Source organism: Colobus angolensis, unplaced genomic scaffold (assembly GCF_000951035.1).
Source record: "Colobus angolensis palliatus isolate OR3802 unplaced genomic scaffold, Cang.pa_1.0 Scaffold6, whole genome shotgun sequence".
Taxonomy (NCBI): domain Eukaryota; kingdom Metazoa; phylum Chordata; class Mammalia; order Primates; family Cercopithecidae; genus Colobus; species Colobus angolensis.
Genome location: NW_012119598.1, coordinates 8,475,610 through 8,491,029, shown reverse-complemented (window position 1 = coordinate 8,491,029; position 15,420 = coordinate 8,475,610). Strand labels below are relative to the sequence as shown.

General features: G+C 45.8%; 2 protein-coding genes across 2 annotated transcripts in view; one reads left to right on the top strand and one right to left on the bottom strand.

Annotated features, from left to right (window-relative positions):
• The window catches only part of TXNDC5 (thioredoxin domain containing 5 (endoplasmic reticulum)), a 28,689-nt gene extending 19,504 nt beyond the window's left edge, over nucleotides 1-9,185 (top strand). Inside the window, exons 6-10 of the mRNA XM_011962655.1 lie at nucleotides 1,229-1,315; nucleotides 1,973-2,116; nucleotides 4,808-4,890; nucleotides 6,304-6,433; nucleotides 7,496-9,185. Coding sequence (XP_011818045.1) covers nucleotides 1,229-1,315; nucleotides 1,973-2,116; nucleotides 4,808-4,890; nucleotides 6,304-6,433; nucleotides 7,496-7,618 — 567 coding nt within the window. The 3' untranslated portion in view covers nucleotides 7,619-9,185. The remainder of the gene's footprint in view (nucleotides 1-1,228; nucleotides 1,316-1,972; nucleotides 2,117-4,807; nucleotides 4,891-6,303; nucleotides 6,434-7,495) is intronic.
• The window catches only part of BMP6 (bone morphogenetic protein 6), a 160,771-nt gene continuing 154,398 nt past the window's right edge, over nucleotides 9,048-15,420 (bottom strand). The window contains exons 5-7 of the mRNA XM_011962656.1: nucleotides 11,523-11,599; nucleotides 10,591-10,701; nucleotides 9,048-10,499 (exon numbers count right to left, since the gene is read on the bottom strand). Coding sequence (XP_011818046.1) covers nucleotides 10,350-10,499; nucleotides 10,591-10,701; nucleotides 11,523-11,599 — 338 coding nt within the window. The 3' untranslated portion in view covers nucleotides 9,048-10,349. The remainder of the gene's footprint in view (nucleotides 10,500-10,590; nucleotides 10,702-11,522; nucleotides 11,600-15,420) is intronic.

Below are 15,420 nucleotides of genomic sequence, written 5' to 3'. Positions count from 1 at the left end.
AGCTAAGCTCTACTGTGTGGTGTCTGGGCAGGTGAAAGTACACTGCTTAGTGTGATGCTCAGCACGGGGCGGATGCATAGTAAGTTGTAATCACTTTTGTTGTCAGTTAAATGGATTTTTCACTGTTGCCTCTTAAACACTTAGGATAATATATACTAATTTTACATGTTATGATTATCAGTTTATATTTATTGAACCTTGCGGGGAAGTAATTACAAAATAATCTTGTCTACTATCTTACCCCATTCCTTATATCCTTACTTAATTATTGTATGAAATTTTATGGGAGATTCTTTTAGGTTTATGTCCATAGAGGATCCTAGCAGACACAAGCCTAGGTGACCATGCTGAAGCCCTTCACCCCTGGCACATGTGGCTGGGTTACAGCGGACCCTTAAAAATGCCCTGTGCCGACCTTGGGCTGAGACCTGCTGTACTTCAGTTCTGCACCTTAGCTGCTCTCTGATGGGTGTTAGGTGTTGAAATAGTATTTTTACCCCCGTTTGCTGACATAGTGAAAAACAACTTAGTCCTGCCTATTTTCGTGCTGGTAGAAAATAAAAAAGAAAGCAGTGACTCAGAACACGATGTCTCATGAAAATGTTGGGCAAGCAGAATCTTTTTGAGATTGAAGTGAAATAAAAAGCTTGAAGAGCTGTGCTTGTTGGTAAATTCACTTTATAGAATTAAGGACGGATTATAGTCTTGACATCTTTTCACTCTTACCTTTATTATATACCAACTACTCCTGTTTAAAATTCACTTCTTGCTCCCTCTTGATTTTAAAACCCTCTAAGCCTGAGCATGATAGGAAATTCTAAGCTGGCATGTGAACTGGTCTGGGTCCCAGACACCGACAGCCAGGCTAACCCCTCCCACTAGCACCACCACCAGATGTCAAGCCAGGGCCCGGACTCCAGCTACCAGGTGCTGACTTGACTTGCTTGAGTTAAAGTGTTGCTTCCTAAAAATTGGCATGTTTAACTGAGCTATTAATACAATAAATCTTACCTCTAAAGTAAATCTGTCCCTTACTCCCTTTAGCTCAGGTATGTTTTAGCGTAGCTTTTAGGAACATTCTCTTCAAAAACTGCACCTTGCTGGCAGAGTTGCTACAGAATCTGGATTTTGAAAAGAATATTTGTAAAGTACAAAGCATCCAGTAGTCCCATTAGCAAGAAGGTCTATGAAGAAACTGACTGGGAAGTTGATCTGCCTTTATTCTCAGGTTGATTGTACACAGCACTATGAACTCTGCTCCGGAAACCAGGTTCGTGGCTATCCCACTCTTCTCTGGTTCCGAGATGGGAAAAAGGTACGTCTGCCCTTCTTGGTATTGAGAGTTCTTCATCTCTTAACCCCATCAGGCTGAGCTACTGAGTGGTTTAATGGGTACAGCGAATTGCCAGTCTTGATTGTTAGGGCACTGGTTTGGAGAACTATGTGTCATGGAACAAATGTCTTTCTCTTAATTGATAAGATTTGGGTTGTGGAGATAAATTCATTTGTTATACCACCTTGAAACATTTCAGTGGCCCAAGTTATCACTAGAATAACCCAGATCTTACAGTCATAGGGTTGACTGTGCTCTGGTCATGAATACAAACCTTCAGGCCTTTGGACAGAGCTAAGGCTTGCACTCGGTCCGGTTCTGCCTCTCTCCCTCCTTCCCTGGCCGATGGTCAGCAGCTCAGAGTTCCCCATCAGCACAACAGCTCGCTGGCAGGCCTCCACCCCAGACTTCCATGATGTATTACCCCACGGAGGGAAGAGGGGCCTGTATAGTTCTCTCACCAAAGCCGAAGCATTCACTTATCCTCTACATTCCCATCTAAATACGGACATGCAGACTTAGCACCACAGCTAAGACATCTGGGAGATCCGACCTGGGCAAGCAGGGGTTGGAGGAAGGCTTAAGTGATTCCGAACACCGAAGTGGACTCACTCAGCAGTGTGCTCGTGTCTTGGACAGGTGGATCAGTACAAGGGAAAGCGGGATTTGGAGTCACTGAGGGAGTACGTGGAGTTGCAGCTGCAGCGCACAGAGACCGGAGCCACGGAGACCGTCAAGCCCTCAGAGGCCCCGGTGCTGGCAGCCGAGCCCGAGGCTGACAAGGTGGGTGCCTGCTGGGGTCGGGATCCATGCAGGCCCATGGCCCCCGGCCCCCAGCCTACCCACCCTCAGAGGGCCTTCTCAAATGCTTTGGACAAAATGACAGTTTGGGGACAGAGTCATTCTGATCGTTGGCTATAGCTGCGTTTTCAACACGTATTTTTCATCGACTTTGGCATGCTTTCAGGGGTAAATGTAAACAAAAGCTTCCCTTTTAAAAACATGAAATGGATGTGAAACAAATCCCAAGACAATATTTGGTGTCAAAAATCTCTAGAGAATCCTTCCTTTCCCCTTCGTTTTAAAGGATGACTATGCTCGGCAGGTTTCTGCTGTGAAATCTTGGCTGCTGGCCCTGGGGCCCTGATTCTATTCCTGACCTTGTCCCCAGCATTTCCTTTCACCTGTGTTGTAAAGGCCCTAGAAGACCTGTAACCAAGAGGGCATCCACAGGGCTCAGGCTGGTGACTGGAGATGTAACCTGCTTAGGCCGTCCTGACACACTGGGGTTTCCTTCCTCCCCTCGGATAGCAGGAGGGTTTCGATGCGTTTGTTCTGCTTTATCAAGCCCTTGTTCTATCACAGGCACTATTCTAGGCCACCAGGAAATAAAAATAAAACCGGTTTCCTGCCTCTGAAGCATACAGGTCTCTGAGGCAAACGGTGAGAAGACACACGAGCCAGTGGCAGGGGGCTGGGGCAGAAATGTGTGCGGGGCTGGTCGCTAGAGAGAAGTGGGGGCAAATGGGCCAGAAGTGTCCCTAAGGAGCTGACTGATGGGATCTGTGCGGGACAGACAGGCTGGGCAGGGCCGCCGCTGAGGCACCGCCCCAGCAGAGATCAGCCGGCGTTTCCGCAGGGCCAGAGCTGCGGCTGGGGGAACACAGTGGGAGACAGGTCGGGCTGTGGTGTAGGATCCCTGAGAGAGAGAGAGATGGGAGCTGGAGTTGAGAGGATGTGGGCAGCTGGCCAAGGATCATGAACTGTATCCCATATTCACAGGGAGCCCACGGAAGTTCTGTGCAGAGTGGAGGTGTAGGAAGGTGACTGGCACGCACACGTGCTGGAGGTGGGAAGCTGCTCTATTAGGCCATTAAAGATGACGCGTCTCATGCTGCGGCTGTGACTGTGGGATGGTGAGGAGGAGAAAGCCAGCATAAGGAGGAGTCCAGCCTGCTGTGCAGCGGGGAGGAGAGGGAGGGAGGGTCAGAGGCGAGTCTGCTTCCTGCATATCTGGTGGAGGACAGTAGTACCCAGCACAGGGGCAGGGCCAGAGCTCAAGGAAAAGGGATGAGCTTGGTTTTCAAGGTGTTGATCTTCACGGCTGTCGGCTGCGTAGGTGGCAGCGTTCAGTGGCAGTTCCATCCATGAGCCTGGGGCTACGGCAGGAGGTGTGCACTGGACGAGAGCGCCCGTGTCATCCTCTTCAGGTAGAAGCCACGCCTGAAGGCCAGGAGATGGGATTTGAAAAAACCAGTGGAGCCACCAACCCCCTTTTCACTGGGTGGGGCCATACAGGCCTCCTCACCCCACAGCCCCTCCTCACCCCACAGCCCCACCCCTAGTTGGACTCTTGTAGGTCAGGGATGACCTGAGTGTTGTTTAAAAGTTGATATTTTGCTTGAAAAAGCAAGCAGCTGGTTTTGTAGTTGTTAGGACCACATATGTTAGAGGAGTATATGTGTCATGGTGGTTACAAAGGTCATCCCAAATTGAGTATAATTATATACCGTGGATGTTTTCATCACAGCACCACTTCTATTTATAATACAGTTTTCCCACCATGAAGTGGGTCTTTTCAGTGCGTGCAGCGTCATGTTTCTGGACATAAAGATGGTAGTGTTCCACAATGGCCCCGCTTGGCCTCCGTCACTGACATATGTTACTCGATGCCAGACTCAAATGGAGCGGCCCTGGTACACTCAGCCACATGATAAATCATCCCATTCCTGCTCTCCAGAGAGAATCACAGATCCATTTTTGGAGAAACACATAGACGTCATTCTGTAAAGAACTGTCAAGGGAGAATGGCTTTAAAGCAGACTACCATGTAGCACCTTCCCTTAAATTCTCCAGCCAGAGCGTCCATCAACATTTTTCACATTGACTTAGAACAGGCTGCTTTCCATTTGTATGTTCAATATAAAACACATATCATTGCCTGTGCTATTGTAACTCAGTTCTTTCTGTTGCGTAGAGAGGATGTCAAAAAGGGTGCTAGGAAAACAGGGTGGCCAGTGAGAAGCAGCTGAGGATCAGACTTCAGTGGGTGTCCTAGAGACTCCAAGCCTAGAGGTGCAGACTCAAGCGTCGGACACCCAGGGCTGCCTGGTTCACACCACAGAGCCCTGGAGCGTTGTCAGAACAGTGGCCTGGGAGTTTTCAACCTGCCTCATCCCCAAAAGACAGCCCCTGCCCCCACCACCCACGTACAGTGTCCAGCCACCTCCTCACCACATCTCCCGGCCTTGGGACCCAGGGACTTGTATTGATCTCTCTGCCCTTCAGAGGCTGCCAGCCTCCCTTTGTATATAGCCTATGAAATGCAGATTGTGTAGGTATTTCTTTGTGACTTTGGAGCCTGCATAACGGCATTTTTAAAAAATTACTGATTCGTGTATCTGCAATCCCAGAGCATGGCCCTGCTCAACTTTAAGGGATGTACTTGAACTGTGGCTTTTCCCTCCCTTGAAGGGCACTGTGTTGGCACTCACTGAAAAGAACTTCGATGACACCATTGCAGAAGGAATAACCTTCATCAAGTTTTATGCTCCATGGTAAGTGGCTGTTTAATTAGAAACTACTTTGTCCATGTGTACTAAGTCACATCATGTTTTCCAGCTCATCTGCCACCCCTCCAGACTCAATGGTGGGCACGTGTTGCATTTACATGTAGGTCATGTTGTAGGAAATAAGGAACCGTTATCATTGTGCTCCTGTATTCAAATATGTTAAACTTCAGTGGCTTTAATTATATATGGAGAATGAGGCGAATGTAAAGTTCTATCAACTTTGGAGAAAACATAAAAATTGAGGCAAATGATGATGGCCATATTCAGTTCTGTGGTATCTGCACTTTTCCAAATAGATGGCCTTTTTTGTTGGCGAAACAATGAGTGTCACGATGTAGTTTTGCTCCTCGGTTCTTTTGAGTAGTCAGATTTCTTTTGTAGAGAAATCCAGTAGAGTCTGTTAGAGCCATGCGGTATGCTACGCAGTTTCCTGAACCTGCGTGCCACGTGGTCTGGGAGACCAGAGCAGAAGTGGATTGCATAGTCTGAGATCCAGACAACCTTGGTTCTAAGACTTACCGTGAATGTCCTTTAATTCCTTTGAACCCCAGTTCCCTCAGCTGAAAAATGGGAGTAACTTTTTGTCTTCACAAATAAAACAATCCATTTGGAAAAGCAGAGTGTTTAGGACAACATTAAATTCTTTATCTAAACAAAAGAAACACGCCACTTTTCGTTACGCTACACACAACACAGACAAAAGAAACGAACCGGAAAAAAAAAAAGAAAAAAAGCACACAAACCAAACCGAACCAAGCCCTTCAAAACAATTTCAAACTTTAAAAAACCAAAACCCCAATAAACCAAGAACAAAAAAAAAGAACCCCCTTGGCCGAAAGGGAACCAACCAAAACGCAAGAAGGGGTCAGAGGAGACAAGGGAGCAGACTCGGGTAGAAGGGAGGGTTTGAACCAAACTTAGTCATGGCCTTGGTGCTCACCCCAGATGGCTGAAGTACCAAGGAGGCCTGAAAATGGTTTTGAAATTCTGAGACCCCAAGCGATCAAATCTAAAATGTCTTTGGCATTCAAGTGACTTTTTTAGAAATTGTGTGGCATCTGCTGTCTTCCCTGTTCCTCTGCTCCTGGTGCTTTCATAAGCCAGTTAGTGCAGTTGACCATGGCATGGGAATGGTCTCAGAATCTCAGCTTGTTTTCAGACTGGCTTGCTTCTGTCACGTTGTCTGGAAGTCTACCTTGGATCAACTTTGGGGTTCTTCGTTTGGAATGGGAGGAGGAGGAAGAGTTAACGTGCGCCCAGCGGGAGAATTTGGTATTTTACAGATTTCTAGGCAATTGTCTGTCCCATACAGAAGAAACAGGGCTTGTCTTGGCAGCAAAGTGTAGGTGAATGATCTCGACCCAGGATTTCAACAAGCTGTCCTTTTTCTCTTCCTAGGTGTGGTCATTGTAAGAATCTGGCTCCTACTTGGGAGGAACTCTCTAGAAAGGAATTCCCTGGCCTGGCAGGGGTCAAGATCGCTGAAGTAGACTGCACTGCTGAACGGAGCATTTGCAGCAAGTACTCGGTGGGTGCTCGGATGGATGCTTATGGGAGCAGATCCCGAGGGAACTGTGCCTCAACCACGATCACTCACTCTGGCCTCATCTTCTCAACAATGTGGCTTTTATGTCCCTTTGAGTTGTTTTGAGAAGCAAAAGAGATCCTCTCTCAAAGGAAAGGCATTCTTCTCCGCCCACTTTTTACTTAGTATCCACGTTTCAGTGCAGGTTTTCAGGCCTTGCTGTCTGAGTATAAGGCCATGAAGTAACAGACCCCACACCATAGACTGGGGGGCTTCCCACACCTCTACTCTTGATGATTGACCAGTGGTCTGTAGCCTTCGCCATAAATACCCGAGTCGCTCATTTTTCACACATAAGCCAGCATTCTAAAATGCAGGGGCTGAATCTCAGAATCATTTCAACATACCCTCCTTTCTGAAAGGGCCATGCCAGCAAGTCGGTCCCGTGCTTGGGTTGACTACTGCCTTCATTCCAAGCTGTTAGCACAGTCTGATGGCCTGGAAGATTTGTCATTTTATTTCTCCTTTTGTGTTATTCAGACACTTTTGGAGCCTTTTAGATGGAGAATAGACGTAACCCAGACCTAGTTTCCTTATCATTAAAAGATACCAGTTGTTTCTTGTGCCCTAAAATTCTTAGAAACGAGTTGCAACTGAAAAATGTATCCTCAAGAGGATCTTGCTCTCGTGGTCTGGTCTGCAGACCACCAGGGCATCGCAAGGGAGGTCGTTGGAAATGCAGACTCCCAGGCCTGCTGAATCCAAATCTGCATCTTCACCAGATCTGCAGATGATTGTGGGCACAGTAAAGACTGAAAGGGTCTACTTTAGGGTAAAATCGTTCCTTTGATGCTGATCTTTAATGATGTCATTTTGAATTCAGAAGTGCCCCACGGCTTTGCTTTCTAAACAGTCTGCTCCTCTTTTAATGGAATATATACCTTTAAAAATTAGCCACAGAATTTTCCAGCCACAACAGTAGGAGTGTATCTGGTTTTATTTAGGAAGCAATTTGTATGTCATCTGGACTGCTGGTTTGCAAACTTTTTTATTTTTTGGTTTAAGGTACGAGGCTACCCCACATTGTTGCTTTTCCGAGGAGGGAAGAAAGTCAGCGAGCACAGTGGAGGCAGAGACCTTGACTCGTTACACCGCTTTGTCCTGGGCCAAGCGAAAGACGAACTCTAGAAACGCAGTTGGAAGTCACCTCTCCTGCCCGGCTCCTGCACCCCGCATTTAGGAGTTCAGTGCCACAGAGGCCACTGGGTTCCCGGCGATGGCTGTTCAGAAAGCAGAACGTACTAAGCGTGTGGTATCTTCTTTGTGTGTGTGTGTTCCAAGCCAACACACTCTACAAATAATTCTTTATTGTGTTTCTCCAAGTAAATGTGTAACTCATGGTCACTGTGTAAACTAAATATTTTCAGTGGCGATATATCCCCTTTGACCTTCTCCTGATGAAATTTAAATGGTTTCCTTTGAGACTGAAATAGAGTTGAGGGAAATCAAATTGCTGGACTATTTTTGGCTCCTGAGTTGAGTGATTTTTGGTGAAAGAAAGCACATCCAAAGCATAGTTGAACTGCCCACGAATTCTGGAAAGGTGGCCTTGTGGCAGTATTGCCGTTCCTCTGATCTTAAGGTCACAGTTGACTCAGTACTGCGGTTGGTCTGTAGCATGGAGCAGCTTTAAATGCAAAACCCCACACCTCTGGAAGATACCTTCGTGGCCACTGCTGGAGCTTCTGTTTCTGTGAATACTTCTCTCAGTGTGAGAGGTTAGCCATAATGAAAGCAGCGTTGCTTCTGACTGTGCCTGAGTAAGAGAATGCTGATGCCATAACTTTACGTGTCCATACTTGTCAAATCAGTTACTGTTCAGGGATCCTTCTGTTTCTCATGGGGTGAAACGTTTCTTTAGTTCATCATGTTAACACAAAGCCAGAGTCCACATGAACTGTAAGATTGGCTGTCTTCCTTAGAAAGGGTAGGCATGGAAAATTCCACAAGGAGTTGTATTTGTCACCTGGGGCGACAAGACCAGACGGGCTTTCCCAGGCCTGGGTGTCCGGGGAGGCTCTGCAGCCCTGTTGAAGTGTCCTAACTCGAGTTTCGGATTCTGTTCCTCAGTAGTCCTTTTAGAGGCTTGCTATACTTGGTCTGCTTCAAGGAGGTCGACCTTCTAATGTATGAAGAATGGGATGCATTTGAGCTCAAGACCAAAGACAGATGTCAGCGGGACTGCTCTGGCCCTGGTGTGCACGGCTGTGGCAGCTGTTGATGCCAGTGTCCTGTAACTCATGCTACCCTTATGATTAACCACTTTTACTGTCTCCTTCGGGAATAAGCACTTACAGGACTAAGCTCTAAGATAGGTGTTTGTCCTTTTACCATCGAGCTACTTCCCATAATAACCACTTTGCGTCCAACACCCTTCACCCACCTCCCACACGCAAGGGGATATGGATACTTGGCCCAAAGTAACTGGTGGTAGGAATCTTAGAAACAAGACCACGTATACTGTCTGAGGCAGAAGATAACAGCAGCATCTCAACCAACCTCTGCCTTAAAGGAGATCTTTATTAATCATGTGTGGTTCACAGATAATTCTTTTTTTAAAAAACCCAACCTCCTAGAGAAGCACAACTGTCAGGAGTGGCTTCAGCTTTGCATCACGAGTCCTGTATTCCAAGAAAATCAAAGTGGTACAATTTGTTTGTTTACACTATGATACTTTCTAAATAAACTCTTTTTTAAAAAAAGTCTGGTCTTTCCTTCAATGTTACAGCAAAACATATAAAATAGACAATAAATTATAGTTTATATTTACAAAAAAAGCTGTAAGTGCAAACGGTTGTAGATTATAAATGTATTATTTAATCAGTTTAGTATGAAATTGCCTTCCCAGTACATGATTGTGAAAAAGACATTTAGAAAATATTCTAAAATTTGATCCGAGCCTCACTTTCTACAAAGGAAATCATGATTTCATTTCATAAACAGCACTCTTATCCCCCTATCGCTATTATAAACTGGGCACCCTCATTTTATTTTCTTTGTTGGTTCTAACCTGTGGCATGGTATGCTGTATAGTAAACAGGCAGAGAACTGCTTTACTGAAACAGATATTAGAGCCGGCAGTCCAGAAGTTAATGTGCTGGTCAAAGAACCGTTCTGATAAAGAAGAGGTGCAGCATTGCCTTCACGTGTTACACACCCCTTGCAGCCTCACCTCGGAGCGTGATCAGTCTACTTTTGGTACTAGCAAAGAGTATAGCAAATGGAGGATTGAGGTGTAGAAATGGTATGTTTTGGCAGAAACAAGTATATATTCACACCAACAAAACTCCAGCATGAACATATAACAGCAATGACAGACAAAGGCGCCCCATGGAGCCCTGGCTGTGGCCTGGGCTGTGGGTCATGTGTGAAATGGAACTTCCTGGGAATGAAATCTGAACAGAGGCGTTCCCCCAACTTCCCCAATTTCTGTTCTCTGTAAAATCTACCTTTGACAGACAGTACTGAACCAGCTGATACTTTAACCAAGAATACATTTAACTCCTTTGAGATTATTTTCCCTATTTACTAACACCCCAAATAGCTTGATCTACAGCTAAAAGTAATTTTGGTGGGTTTTTGGGGGAGGAGGGGAGGAAGAGCTTCACGGTTGTTTGCAGTTACCGGACTTTACAGACATCCAAACTCAGCTTGCTACAGACCAACAACTACTCACGTCATTTACCAAGTGAGCAAATTATTAATGGGGTCCTTTAAAATCTTCTTGGGTAATAAGGCACTGGCGTGAGAAAGTTTCCAAGTCTCCTCGTCCCACCTCCAGCTGTGCTGCTGTGTTTTTAAGGCAGATGTAATCTAGGACTCCAAGGCAGACTGTGTGTCCCCAGCATCTGGTTTCGAGTTAGTGGCATCCACAAGCTCTTACAACCATATTCCTGTATTTTTTCAGAATGACATTGGAGTTGTCATCAAAGTAAAGAACCGAGATGGCATTTAGTTTAGTTGGCGCACAGCACGGTTTGGGGACATACTCAGGGTTCATAAGGTGAACCTGTTCCAAAACAGAAGGGGAGAAAGGTACCTTAGAAATGACACCTGGTCTCAGCTTACTCCCACTTAGAAAACAGTCTCCGAAAGCTCACCAAGGTCTGCACGATCGCGTGGTTGGTTGCATTCATGTGTGCGTTGAGTGGGAAGGAGCATTCCCCATCACAGTAATTGGCAGCGTAGCCCTTGGGTGCAATGATCCAGTCCTTGATTTAATGCAAAGGAAGCAAGAAACGATTAGCATGCACTTCTCACACTATTTGTGCTTTTCAGGAATGCTGTGAAAAGGTATTTTTCACATTGGACAGGCAAGGAGACAGATGCAGGAAGGCTTAGGAATTTGATTGGCAATGCTGGGAAGTGAACCTGGTCGATCTGATCCCAGAGCCCTCGCTCCTTGCAGAGGCCCACAGGGCCTCAGCTGCTACCTGGAAGCGTGTAGGTTGCCAGCAATATGTGCTTGGACCCAAGACAGCCCATCCAGGAGCCCACGGTGCTCCTGTGGAAGTAGTGCCACCTGCATATGGAAGCTATCTTTTATTGCTCACCACCTATGATGAAAGTTGCTGCCTTCCTTACAAACTAGCGATGGCTCTCAGGTATGGGGCAAACGTGTGCGCTTCTGCATCATTTGGGTAAGCCAGTTTGTAGCCATTGGAGGAGTTAACCATCAGTTAATTTTTTTTCCAACCCTGTCTCAATTAAAATTCGTTTAAATGCCCAAATAAATATATGTCCTATGGGCTTTGAAAGGATGAGGTAAGAGTATTGGGAAATGTGGCTACTGATTTTTGAGGGATCACAGAGCTCAGGCACCCTAGGAAAGTGTTGGAGTGCTTGGTCCCCACAGACTCAGCTTCCTCTGCCTCACTCCAGGAACCTGGGTGTTTGGGAGGGCTCCTCAGGACTTCCATGGAAGGAAGCAGCTCAGCCTTCAAGCTCTGGGTGTTTGGTGATGGCTGCCACTATTCAGATAAGAGTAAACTGCTGAGAAAGGACCTTTGTCCTCCATGTCTGGAGAACTCACCTGCCATCCCAGGTCTTGGAAACTCACATACAGCTCATGCTTCCTGCAAGCTGTTTTCAATTCACTGCTGTTGTAATCTGTTGGAGGAGATCAAAAGACACACCCACCAACTCATTAATTCCTTCACAGAGAGTCTGCCACACGCCAGGTGCCGTACTGGGCTCAGGACAGCCTCCTAGACACAAGTGTGGCCACCCAACAGCTACATCAGGTTCCCGACTGTTGGCTTGAATGTCCTACGGAGTCTGTTTTGTCTACCCTGGGGTCAGTACCGGACACAGGGTGACTTGGACACCTTTGAGCAACAGAGGTATGTTATGAGCCCTGCTGCATGCAAGGCCTATGGAGGACTGGGCCTACTTGCCCGGTACACCCCGGAGGCGCCTGACTGGGAAGGCGTCACATTCACATGATCAGACAATGGTACTAGGCAGGATCTGCTGCCGTCCAAACAGGGACCATTTTGAAGCTGCACACGGACTTTAAAGACAGCTGCCAGGCCAGGAGAGTATCCTGAAGGAAGAGTAATGATGGAGTGGGGCCTAGCCAGGAGAAGAGGGAGAGGGAGACACCGTGCAGGGGCAATGCTCTCTCTGGCTGTACTCCCACCTCACTGCCAGGGTTGAGCCCTTGTGTGCTAATGCAATAATACTAAGCCAGTGGTTCCTCATGAGACTCTGCTGAAGTGCACATGCCCACCCTGTGCAGAACAGGAACCGCTAGCCTGGCTTAACTCATTCACCAGCAAGAGCACTGGGAGGGCCCCGATTCACTGAGACCCACTGGAGCGATTCTTATGTGACATGCCTTCTGCCTGGCACCACGGCAAATAGAAGGTAAGTCGGACATGGCTTCCCTCCTCCAAGAACTTAGTGAACAAAGGGGTGGTGTGAAACAGACACCAAATAACTCCAATACAAACCAGAACATGGATGCTACGGGCAAAGGCCATAGCAAATAGCACATAGGCAAGGGCCATAGGCAAATGTCCCTTCAGAGAAGGGACAGTTCAGAGTGGGAGTGAGAGGAAGAGAGAGGAGTTCTGCTGGAATGGATTTCAGGATGTGTCAAGCAGGGTCCGATGAGATAAAGCTGGAGAAATGAATGGCCTAGGCGGCCAACCACAATGCTTCGGACTTCCCACCAGTGGCTCAAAGTGAGCCTTTGCAGGCTTTTGAGCTGGAGAGCAACATTTCGAGCTGTGATTCTAAAGGATTAATCAATCTGGAGTTGTGTTTGAGAGTTCTAGAGAGGATGGAAGGATAAAAGGCAAGGAGAAGGCTTTAGAGAAAGGTCATCTAATGTGAGATGTCAGTGGGTATAAGAGCCTAGGTCATTTGCAGGCTATCCCTTCCCTTTTCAACTACATAAGCCAATAAGTCACCTAATTGTTGAAAGCCTGTTTGAACTTGATTTTCTAACTTCTAACTCCCAGTCTTCCTGGCTCTGAAGCAGGAGAGAACACGCAAAATTTTTTTTTTTCTGAAACAGAGTCTTGCTCTGTCACCTAGACTGAAGTGCAAGGGCACGATCTCGGCTCACTGCAACCTCTGCCTCTCAGGCTCAAGCAATTCTCCTACCTCAGTCTCCTGAGTAGCTGGGACTACAGGTGTGAGCCACTATGCCCAGCTAATTTTTTGTATTTTTAGTAGAGATGGGGTTTCAACACCTTGGCCAGGCTGGTCTTGAACTACTGACCTTAAGTGATCGGCTCATCTCAGCCTCCCAAAGTGCTGAGATTACAGGTGTGAGCCACTGTGCCCCACCAGATTTCATGATTTTTTAAGGAAAAGGGACAAACAGTAACTCAGGCCAGTGGCCTATACTGGGAGAAGAGATGGGCATTTTTAGGTGGTTTATAATTCTAAATTTATTCATCCTCTCCACCTGCCTATGTTACCCAATAGAACCACCCTGCCTGTAACCTCAAGGATCCCAGAGAAGCCCTGGAGGGAAATTTTCACAATGCAGGACAAGGACTCTCAGTAAAACACAATCAACCACTTATCACCATGAGACAGAAACTTCCTACTGAAAAGAACCCCTGAACAAAAATGAATCAACCACACAAAGTCTCGCAAGAGAATGGCTGGAATGCAAGGGAGGACCCAGAGGACCCCGGAGACTGTGGATAAGAGCTGTGGATAAGAGTCGTCTGAACTAAGCTCTAAAGGAAAAATACCAAAACAATAACAAAACTAAAAACAAACAAAAACTAGAGGAAAAAAAGGAAGAACACCTAAAATAATGGAAGGAAGAAAAGGAGGACTAGAAACCTAAAGCAAAATTATAGGGAAAAAACATGAAAAAAGAACAGGTAGATGTAAAAAGAGTCAAATAGAACTTTATAAAAACCATAATCATTAAAAATAACAATGAAATCAGATTAGATATAACTGAAAATCAGATTAAACAGGTTAAACATTAGTTGTCTAATTAACAGATTAAACAGATTACTTAACAGATTAGTTATACATTAAACAGATGAGCATCAAATTACACACAGCTGAAGGCAGAATTAAAGAATCCCACAGTATATTTGAAGAAATCTCTTCAAATCTCTTCAAATATACCACAGAGTCAAATGGCCAAAATATATGACTCTCTCTCTGTAAAGAGACATGGAAGAGAGAATGAAAAGTCCAACATATTTTTAATAGGAATTTCTGAAGACAGTAATAGGGGAGTAGTAGTATTTGAAGACATAATGACTGGGAATTTTCTATAACTAAAGAAGGGCAAACATCTTTAAGTTGAAAAGGCCCTATGAGTTCCAAGTAGATCAGATACATTCTTATCTAGCCACATCTAGTGAAACTATTCTCAAACACATAAAATCTTAAAAGCAACCCAGAGATAAAAATTATTTACACATAAACACAAATTGGATAGCAAACTTAACAAAAATACACATTAAAAAATTAAGTAATATGAAAATGATGCCATCAATCAAGAATTCCATACCCAGCTGTAGTGGATATTTACTGCTTTTGCTGCCCAACTTTCAGGAACACTTCCCACGTGAGGGAATACCTAGATAGGGATTCAGAGCCCCATTTCCTATGACAGATAGCTCCCCTCTTTGTCCCCTAGCATCTGAAGTATGGATTCATGACTTCATTAAAGCCAATCAAATGTCTCCACCCTGCAGTATATAACCTGAGGGAGTGACTCAAAGGTGAAATCAAGAATGGGTAGAATGGCAGCCAGTATCTAGGGTGATGACCCCATTGGTGGGATCCAAAGCACATTGTCCCATGACTAGATCTGAATTTTGATTTCCTGAATTTAAGTCTCCAGCCTTCTTGTTGATTGGGTAAGTTCCCCGATATCCTTGAGTTATTTTTCTCTTTCATTGGAGTCTGCTTCTACTGCGTGCAATCTAGAGCACTGTGATAGTTAATTTTGTGTCAACTTGACTGGACTATGGAAAGACCACGTAGCTGATAAAACATCTTTTTCTGCAACAGGGTTTTGCTAAGTCACCCAAGCTGAAGCACAGTGGCACCATCACAGCTCACTGCAGACTTGACCTCCTGGGCTCAAGTGATCCTCCCACTCAGCCTCCCAAGCAGCTGGGACTACAGGAACGGGCCACCATAACAGGCTAACTTTTCACGTAGAGAAGGGGACTCGCTATGTTGCCAAGGCTGGTCTCAAACTCCTGGCCTCAAGCAGGCCTCCTGCCTTGGCCTCCCAAAGTGCTGAGATTACAGGTGTAAGCTACTGAGCCTGGCAACTGGTAAGACATTATTTTGGGGTGTGTCTGTGAAGGTACTTTTGGAATAAATAAGTATTTGAGTCAGTAGACTGAGTAAAGTAGACCTGCCCTCACCAACACGGGTAGGTATCATGTCCTCTGTTGAGGGCCCAGAGAGAACAAAAAGAGGAAGGGGAA